Raw genomic sequence first — 10,215 nt, 5'->3', positions numbered from 1 at the left:
CTCCATGCCCATGTCTCCTCATGCCATGTCTCTGTCTGTCTGTCCTCCATGCCCATGTCTCCTCATGTCCTTGTCTCTGTCTGTCTGTCCTCCATGCCCATGTCTCCTCATGTCCTTGTCTCTGTCTGTCCTCCATGCCCATGTCTCCTCATGTCCTTGTCTCTGTCTGTCTGTCCTCCATGCTCATGTCTCCTCATGTCCATGTCTCTGTCTGTCCTCCATGCCCATGTCTCCTCATGTCCATGTCTCTGTCTGTCCTCCATGCCCATGTCTCCTCATGTCCATGTCTCTGTCTGTCTGTCCTCCTTGCCCTTGGCTCCTTATGTCCATGTCTCTGTCTGTCTGTTCTCCATGCCCTTGTCTCCTCATGTCCATGTCTCTGTTTGTCTGTCCTCCGTGCCCTTGTCTCCTCATGTCCATGTCTCTGTCTGTCTGTCTTTCTGTGCCCTTGTCTCCTGATATTCCTGTCTTCTCATCTGTCTTCTATGTCCTTGCCTTTTTATATCCATGTCTCCCTGTGTCTGCCCTCCATGCCCTTGTCTCCTCATGTCAATGTCTCAGTGTGTCTGTCTTCCTTGCCCTGGTCTCTGAATGGCCATGTCTCTGTGTGTCTGTCTTCTGTTCTGTTCCTTTTCCTCCTCATGTCTCTGTGTCTAGATTCTGTGTCCTTCCCTCCTCATGCCCATGTCTCTCTGTGTCTGCGTCCAGTGCCTCTGTCTCATGTCCATCTCTCCTTGTCTCTCCTCTGAGTGCCATTGCTCGTCCAGTCCATTCTCCTTTCTCTGCCTTCTGTGGCTGGATGCAAGTGGACAGTAAGAACCCCTGGAAGTGAGTGGCTAGCAGAACCATCCATCGAAGGCGCCCCTGGGCTCAGGTGCAATGCATGTGCTGATGGGGGCAGGCCCACACGCCTATTCACCAACATGGCATGGGTAGCAGGGAGACATCTGACATCTGTCACCCTCTATGTCACCATAGGTTTAACCTCCTGTTCCAATCTGTTTTTGTGGGGGATTGGCATAAAAACAAGGAATGAAAACACCAGAAGGTAAATACCTCTTGAAGGGTTCTGGTTGCTTTCTGTTCCTGCCACTGACCCCTTGGCACAGGAGACCGTGAGCAGGGGAAGCAGTGCACAGTAACAAAGGATAATCCAAGGGTAGCATACGCCACACCTGGCGCCCCCTGCTGACACACATGTGCTCAGGTGGGAGTGGGCGGCTGTCCTTGCAGAACAGGAACCACTGTTTGTAAAACGGCTGTCAATAGATATAAAGGTTCTATGAAGAGACCTGGTGCATAAAACACAAGCATCCTTCCTCAGAGTGATTTGTGTTATTGTAGGTCCTGCAGGGGCGAGAGCCCTCCTCAGAGTGACTTGTGTTATTATTGTAGGCCCTGCAGGGGCGAGAGCTCTCCTCGGAGTGACTTGTGTTATTGCAGGCCCTTCAGGGCTGAGAGCCCTCCTCAGAGTGACTTGTGTTACTGTGGGTCCTGCAGGGGCAAGAGCCCTCCTCAGAGTGACTTGTGTTACTGTGGGTCCTGCAGGGGCGGGAGCCCTCCTCAGAGTGACTTGTGTTACTGTAGGCTCTGTAGGGGTGAGAGCCCTCCTCGGAGTGACTTGTGTTATTGTAGGCCCTTCAGGGCTGAGAGACCTCCTCAGAGTGACTTGTGTTACCCTGGGTCCTGCAGGGGCGAGAGCCCTCCTATCTCAGAGTGACTTGTGTTATTGTAGGCTCTGTAGGGGCGGGAGCCCTCTCAGAGTGACTTGTGTTATTGTAGGCCCTGTAGGGGTGAGAGCCCTCCTCGGAGTGACTTGTGTTATTGTAGGCCCTTCAGGGCTGAGAGACCTCCTCAGAGTGACTTGTGTTACTGTGGGTCCTGCAGGCATGAGAGCCCTCCTCGGTGTGACTTCTGTTATTGTAGGCCCTTCAGGGCTGAGAGACCTCCTCAGAGTGACTTGTGTTACTTTGGGTCCTGCAGGGGCGAGAGCCCTCCTATCTCAGAGTGACTTATGTTACTGTGGGTCCTGCAGGGGCGAGAGCCCTCCTATCTCAGAGTGACTTGTGTTACTGTGGGTCCTGCAGGGGCGAGAGCCCTCCTATCTCAGAGTGACTTGTGTTATTGTAGGCTCTGTAGGGGCGGAAGCCCTCCTCAGAGTGACTTGTGTTACTGTAGGCTCTGTAGGGGTGAGAGCCCTCCTCGGAGTGACTTGTGTTATTGTAGGCCCTTCAGGGCTGAGAGACCTCCTCAGAGTGACTTGTGTTACCCTGGCTCCTGCAGGGGCGAGAGCCCTCCTATCTCAGTGTGACTTGTGTTACTGTGGGTCCTGCAGGCATGAGAGCCCTCCTCAGAGTGACTTGTGTTACTGTGGGCCCCGAAGGGGCGAGAGCCCTCCTCAGAGTGACTTGTGTTACTGTAGGCCCTTCACGGGCGAGAGCCCTCCTCAGAGTGACTTGGTTATTGTAGGCAATGCTTTGTAGGCCCTGCAGATAGACCAATCATGTTCTATCTTCATTGATTGTTAGCATATGTCACTTTATTGCGAACTTTGCACATGCATTATAAAGATAAACTGCACTTTACTATGTGTACTTTTGGCTTAAGAAGGAGCAATATTTGTTTAGGACTTGGCATTTGATGATTTAGGATTTGATGTTGACATTGTCGGGTTAAATATATTTTGTACATGTAATATTTTATGTCTTGTTATTTTGCGAGAGCCCTCCTGCTCAGAGTGATGTGTGTTATTGTAGGTCACGCAGGGGTGCGAGCCCTCCTCTCACAGAGTGACTTGTGTTATTGTTGGCCCTGTAGGGGTGAGAGCCCTCCTGCTCAGAGTGATGTGTGTTATTGTAGGCCACGCAGGGGTGAGAGCCCTCCTCTCACAGAGTGATGTGTGTTATTGTAGGCCACGCAGGGGTGAGAGCCCTCCTCTCACAGAGTGACTTGTGTTATTGTAGGCCCTACAGGGGCGAAAGCCCTCCTGTCTCAGAGTGATGTGTGTTATTCTAGGCCACGCAGGGGTGAGAGCCCTCCTGTCTCAGAGTGATGTGTGTTATTGTATGCCACGCAGGGGTAAGAGCTTTCATTTCTCAGAGTAACGTGTGTTACTGCAATCCCTGCAGGGATGAGAGCTTTCCCATCTCTCAGAGTGACTTGTGTTATTGTAGGCCTTGCAGGGGCGAGAACCCTCCTGTCTCAAAGTGACTTGTGTTATTGTAGGCTCTGTAGGGGCGGGCGCCCTCCTCAGAGTGACTTGTGTTTTGGCTTGTGTTATTGTAGGCCCTACAGGGGTGAGAGCCCTCCTATCACAGAGTGACTTGTGTTTTGGCTTGTGTTTTTTAGGCCCTGCAGGGGTGAGAGCCCTCCTATCACAGAGTGACTTGTGTTTTGGCTTGTGTTTTTTAGGCCCTGCAGGGGTGAGAGCCCTCCTATCACAGAGTGACTTGTGTTTTGGCTTGTGTTTTTTAGGCCCTGCAGGGGTGAGAGCCCTCCTATCACAGAGTGACTTGTGTTTTGGCTTGTGTTTTTTAGGCCCTGCAGGGGTGAGAGCCCTCCTATCACAGAGTGACTTGTGTTTTGGCTTGTGTTTTTTAGGCCCTGCAGGGGTGAGAGCCCTCCTATCACAGAGTGACTTGTGTTTTGGCTTGTGTTTTTTAGGCCCTGCAGGGGTGAGAGCCCTCCTATCACAGAGTGACTTGTGTTTTGGCTTGTGTTTTTTAGGCCCTGCAGGGGTGAGAGCCCTCCTATCACAGAGTGACTTGTGTTTTGGCTTGTGTTATTGTAGGCCCTACAGGGGTGAGAGCCCTCCTATCACAGAGTGACTTGTGTTTTGGCTTGTGTTTTTTAGGCCCTGCAGGGGTGAGAGCCCTCCTATCACAGAGTGACTTGTGTTTTGGCTTGTGTTTTTTAGGCCCTACAGGGGTGAGAGCCCTCCTATCACAGAGTGACTTGTGTTTTGGCTTGTGTTATTGTAGGCCCTACAGGGGTGAGAGCCCTCCTATCACAGAGTGACTTGTGTTTTGGCTTGTGTTTTTTAGGCCCTGCAGGGGTGAGAGCCCTCCTATCACAGAGTGACTTGTGTTTTGGCTTGTGTTTTTTAGGCCCTGCAGGGGTGGGAGCCCTCCTATCACAGAGTGACTTGTGTTTTTTAGGCCCTGCAGGGGTGGGAGCCCTCCTATCACAGATTGACTTGTGTTACTGCAATCCCTCCAGGGTTGAGAGCCTTCCTCTCTCAAAGTGACTTCTGTTACTTCACAACCTGCAGGGGCGAGGCGCCTCCACTCTCACAATGACTGGGGGGCAGGAAGCTGCATTGTACTGGGCCCCCTATCTTTGTATGACTTGTGTCACAGCAAGCTGCGGCTGACCGGAAGCTCCCTCAGCCTGACATCTGTCCCTTGTGTCTAGAGCCCCTGGCTCTTGTGCAGACCTATCAATGAGACACCGGAGACACTTTGAACAGGAGTTTATTGTTTCTGCAAGGAAGAAAGAGGGGGGAACTCTGTTAGCGGACGCCGAGGCTTCTATCTTAGTAGGTTCAAAGAGAAGCAAAAACACTGAGCAATGGAATTAGTAGGATGTACCTGCTGGTATATGCTGGCATTGATTATATTGTTTATTTACTGACTCTACACTGGCTACAAAAGATATCCCTCCGCAAGGGATCTTTTTTCACTCACAAAAGGCGTGGTAGGATAATGGCGAGGGTTACTGAGCACTGTGATCTCAACTTACAAACATAAAAATCACTTCTATTAAATAAGGGTGTTTTTAATGCACTGTGGGGAATATTAGGTTACTGTATGCAAAGTTACCCATCAAAAATATTATTATTGTTATTCTCATTAATAGTACAAATAATCTCACTAATATTCTGTTGTCTTCTATATACACAATGGTCGTCCTCAGCCAAGCTGGGTGTACCCTCAGCACTGTATTCCTCCACCAAGGAGTGTGCCCTTTGACCATGCAACTCTTTATTTTGCATTAGGAATAAAGCCTAATTCTGGTTGAAGTGTAATGGAGACAGAGCTGGCCAAATCGAATTTCCCCATCCATCCAAAGCATTCTGGGAAGTGCAGATTCAAGTGCCTATAAAGCATTCAGGACAGGGTTGTTCTATCCCAGAGCATTCTGGGTATTTGGTCGTCCCATCCTAAAGCATTCTGGGAATGTCTTATCCTACTCCAAAAGCATTATTTGAAAAAAAGGTGGTGGTTCAAGATGTACACTTGTGTACAACTGGAGGGGCCAGTACAAAATAATTCAGATTTTTTTTATTTCCGATGAAGGCATTGTAGCAAAGTCTTGAATCCTTTGCCCAACTTTCTCGGAAGATGTGGTAACTCTGATCTTGAAGTATTGCAATCAATGGCTTTATGGTGATGCAGTTTTAGGAACGGATGGTTTCAATATAAAGCGTTTAGAGAAAAGGGTGGTCCATTGTAAATATTTCTTGGTACTGCAGTTACTTCTCAAAACATTCTGGGATTGGTCAGTCTAATCTTAAACTTTATTTGGGTGGGTGGTTTCATTCTACGTGTGAGATCAAAAAGGACTAGCCTATTTGTGAATTTACATAGACTCAAGACTGTAAGACAGGGTACAAACCCTTTTGTTTGTTCATGAAGCCCTCGCCCTCCAACCTGGTTGGTGGCATGCTTCATCATCGGGCCCACCCAGTGACACCGAGTGTGTCCCAGGCGTGCTTCGACGCCTGAATACAGCGGAGCAGGTATGTTTCTAAGTGTGCAGTGTAGTGACGTGAAGGTGAAAATTTAAAAGCTATACAGGGGTCCCAGTACCCGAGGGTAAATTATATTTTAATAACTGGGTCACTGTTAGCATTAAAAAAGGCTGTTGGATGTTATAGGAAGGTTAATTAGGATCTCCTACATCCAGGTGTGGTCTACATGTTTCGGCCAGGCCTTTATGATTAAAACTAGCTTTCCTCAGGACCAAAGTGTGTAGGTGCAAATTACTTAATTTTAAGTGATTGTGTAATTTTGAAAAATGTGTAGCACTCGCTAAGGTGCTTTACATGTGTGAGGGGGATTCCCTCTTAGAGCATTAGTTGGCTTGTTGTCAAATTTGCCCCATGGAGTAGTCCGGCAGAGGAGTGGACCGAAACTTTCGGTCAGTGTCAGCGTTGAACCTCTTGTTGTCTCTGTGGCCTCCGTAAGTCACACATGTAAAGCACCTTAGCGAGTGCTACACATTTTTCAAAATTACACAATAACTTAAAATTAAGTAATTTGCACCTACACACTTTGGTCCTGAGGAAAGCCAGTTTTAATTGTAAAGGCCTGGCTGAAACATGTAGACCACACCTGGATTTTTTAATGCTAACAGTGACCCAGTTATTAAAATATAATTAACCCTCGGGTACTGGGACCCCTGTATAGCTTTTAAATTTTCACCTTCACTTCACTACACTGCACACTCAGAAACATACTTGCTCCGCTGTATTCAGGCATCGAAGAACACACGGGACACACTCGGTGTCACTGGGTGGGCCCGATGATGAAGCATGCCACCAAACAGGTTGGTGGGTGAGGGCTTCATGAACAAACAAAAGGGTTTGTACCCTGTCTTACAGTCTTGAGTCTATGCAAATTCACAAATAGGCTAGTCCTTTTTGATCTCACATATAAAACCCTGGGGATACAGACTAGCTACCTAGTCCTCTCTCTCTCCTTTGATAGTGATATGGTTTCATTATACAACATTCTCCTGAGGGCTAATTAATAAATCTAAAACTGAATTCTCTTGTCAAAAATAAGCTATCCTTATAAGATCCAAATTTGTTTTATCAACCCATTTGAGGTTCATGCTTAAGGAAAAAGGACTGAAGAATCCCATTGTTCAGGACATGACCTCACCGTCCATTATTGGGTTCCTCTATAGGCTGTAGAGCCTTCATACTGCTCCCTGTGAATAAATTATTGTCTCTTAAAGATCACCCCTCAGCATACTGAGATGAGGTGACCTATTCCAGTGAATTCTGAAAAGAGGAGGTCCTTCTTACATGTAGGGTTGGAGAGTGAGGTCACTGCAACATTTTCCTGGCAGCGATGATCTCATAGAAGATTTCTGGAATGTGTCTATCTCATTCCAAGGCATTCTGGGTAGTAAATTCAAATTAATTTATGCAGCAATTGCTGACTCGGCATAGTTTGGTAATTATATGTGAGAAGTTCCCTGGCCACACTTGGAGAAGCTCTTACTGGGCATGTTAGAGGATAGGCAATCTCACTGTTGCTGCAGGCCAGTGATTAATTGATTAAGATATAATTTCAGATGCCCAAAGCTTTTCTAAGGAGCCTAATACCGGTGATTCCGAAATACCGGGGTTGCCAAACAATGAGGCTGACTGTTCTTAATACCACCTCATGCCTTCTTCTTTAACCATCCTTTATTTCCTGTCTCATTATATCAGTCTTGCAACATATTTTCAAACCCTGCTTTCTCCATTTATCACTGTTTTCCAATCTTGTTCTTTTTTTTCACTGTTCTGCCTTTCTCTCCTTTTCACTGGTTCAAAGTCTGATGATGAAAAATAAGTACTGGCTCCCAAAAAATGTGTGCTGGTGTCCACCACCTGCGCCCACCAGCACACAATAAGTACAGCTATATGCTCACCTTTAGGGGGCATAACATGTTCATAAGGCTGGATCCCAGCTATTCTAATCTGCTCCACATATCCACATCTCATTTCCTGGGAGGACAGGCTAGACATGCTATGATGTTGAAGCATCCTACCACGTCTAGGGTCCAGGATAACAGCGAGAAGGCAGAGGATGAAATGAAAAGGGAAAGTCTGACTCACGCTCACCAAGTGCTTAATTTGAGCTGGTGCTTTACCAGTGCTCGGCCCCAGCACTTAATTGCCAACACCGGACCTTATGACAGTCTGCCACATGGTGGCTCTGATTGTTTTATTTAAAGATGCACACAACTACAGCTGTTTATCAATTTAATATATATTAAAATGACTATTACCTGTCACCCAAGCCATTCCTATAGCTCTGAGGGCCTGGAATGGTCTGAATTGCCTCATTTGTATAAGTTTTATGGTTTGTAGTTGTGTTGTTACTGCTGAAACCAGGGCTGGCAGGGCAATGGGTGGTGTAAAGTGCAGTGGGCTCTCAATGTACCATCCTGGCAATTATTATTATTTTACAAATTAGCTACTTCGCTCAAGTATCCTAACTCACCTATCATCCAATTCAGTGCATGGTTAAAGGAACTCCCCTGTGGTAGAGGAAAAAAGTCATGTCATGTCCTTTCACATCTACTTGCCTAGAGAGCGGGAGACCGGGTAGAAAACATTACAAATGGAAAGGAGACAGAGGTATGTAGGGAAGGAAGAAGTGCTTTGTTGTATCTCCTCTGGAGTAATGGGCCAGGGAATATGGGGTAACTTCTTGGTTGTAGTTACCCGCACCCTCTCCATTTAAATATCAGATTCCAGGAGATACTGTTCAGTATAGTCTTTGGCCAGTTCAACATTCAGGACAGAGGTGCAAAATTCTGCCATTGGTACCCAGAGAGAAGGATCCAGAAAGAGCTGGCACATGACGTTGCCCTTCAGTGTAGGGGTGTGGTTCTCCAGGTGGGCTACCAGCTGACTTCGTATGTGGCTTAGCTCTGTGCCAAAGACGTCAATGTTCAGATAGAACCAGTCTTCGCCAACGGGGACGCGGAAGGGGAAAGTGCACAAAGTGGCCACCTTGGGGCGGCGCTTATTGTCCACCATCCAGTGCAAGTCCTTTTTCTGCAGCAGTGCCAGGTTGCTTGGCATGGGTTGAAAGGGCTGCCAATCTTGGATGATGGTTTGGTTGGGTAACACCTCAGCCAGGAAAGAGCGTGCCAGCACCACTCCAGGAACCTCACTCTTATCGAGGAGTAGGGATGGAAGCGGTGGGAATCCAGACTCCTTCATTTTGGCCATCACATCACCCAGCCGGGCAGAGAGTTCAGCAGCATTGAACCTCACCAGCAGGATGCCCTGTGACAGAGAGAGAGGAACAAGGACAAAGGGATTAGATTACATGATTTAGCTAGTCACCAAAGAAATTCCAGCTGGGAAATGACCATGAGTATACTTAAAACTTTATTCTTATACTTGAAAAATGTATTCCACATTTTTGAGAGCACCATTGCCCATTTCACAATTATTATTCCCATCCTTGAAGTTGCTGACACACCTACCCAAAAAGATACTCCACTTACATGAGGAAAATACAGATTGTGCACTTGCATAATACATGGTGCGGCATGCATGAGTTGTATAAATGAAGTAAACATGGCCATGGGCACTGGAACATAAGAAGAAGGTTTCACCCCATGTTTGCTTTCTGAACAGCACATTCTCAATGTGTTTTCCACTTACAGTGTTCTTTAGCCAGACTAGCAGGTTTAGGGATTCCACTATCAACGAGAGTCAAGTCTGATCTCTCTTTGAGAAACAAAGTAGTGACCAAAGCCAGTTTTGTGTCTTTGACAGCACTTAATCCAAATATGACCAGCAAAGCGCTGGGATGCCTCCAGGTAGCCAGCACTCTACAAATCCATACTCATTCATTCAGAATCCCATGCTTGGGATGTCTGGCCCAACACACATACCTATGGTCATCCTTAGACTCCCTCTTTGTCTCTGGAAAAGATATATCACATATCACACGACAAATTGCATGGACACCAACCCCACTGTTCCCTTTGGTCCATCTTTCCGGCTTCTCTGCCGCTACCCGCCTGGTTCCTTGTGGGGTCCCCCAGGGATCTTCTCTGTCCCCTCTCCTTTTTAATCTTTATATTCACCCCCTTATTCTTTCTCTTCTTGATATGGGGGTCTCCGTGTACAATTATGCGCATGACCTCCAACTTGTATTTGATCTTTCCTCTTCTTCTGACTCCCTGCTGAAATTTCATTCTACCCTGGTTTTCATCTCTGAGTGGATGAATCATAACCATCTTAAACTTAATCCGGACAAGACGGAGTTGGTCCTGACAGGCGCTACCACCACCCCTTGGTCCGCCGCCTTTTGGCCTTCCATCTTCGGCCCCCCACCAGCACCGGCGACCTCAGTAAGGACCTTGGGTATTAAAGTCTGTCGGGACCTCTCCATGCATGCCCAGATTAGTTCAGTTGTTTCCTCCTGCTTCCTATCCCTCCGGATCATCCAGAAAGTCTCCCGTTTTTTATCT

General features: G+C 47.3%; 1 protein-coding gene across 1 annotated transcript in view; it reads right to left on the bottom strand.

The window, feature by feature from the left end:
- Positions 1 to 4,455: 4,455 nt before the first annotated feature.
- NAT16 (N-acetyltransferase 16 (putative)) overlaps positions 4,456 to 10,215 on the bottom strand; it is a 141,667-nt gene continuing 135,907 nt past the window's right edge. Inside the window, exons 4-5 of the mRNA XM_078669898.1 lie at positions 6,543 to 9,016; positions 4,456 to 5,651 (exon numbers count right to left, since the gene is read on the bottom strand). Of these exons, the coding sequence (XP_078526024.1) occupies positions 8,462 to 9,016 (555 nt within the window). The 3' untranslated portion in view covers positions 4,456 to 5,651; positions 6,543 to 8,461. The remainder of the gene's footprint in view (positions 5,652 to 6,542; positions 9,017 to 10,215) is intronic.

Source organism: Lissotriton helveticus, chromosome 12 (genome assembly GCF_964261635.1).
Source record: "Lissotriton helveticus chromosome 12, aLisHel1.1, whole genome shotgun sequence".
NCBI lineage: Eukaryota > Metazoa > Chordata > Amphibia > Caudata > Salamandridae > Lissotriton > Lissotriton helveticus.
This window is presented reverse-complemented; position numbering and strand designations above follow the sequence as displayed.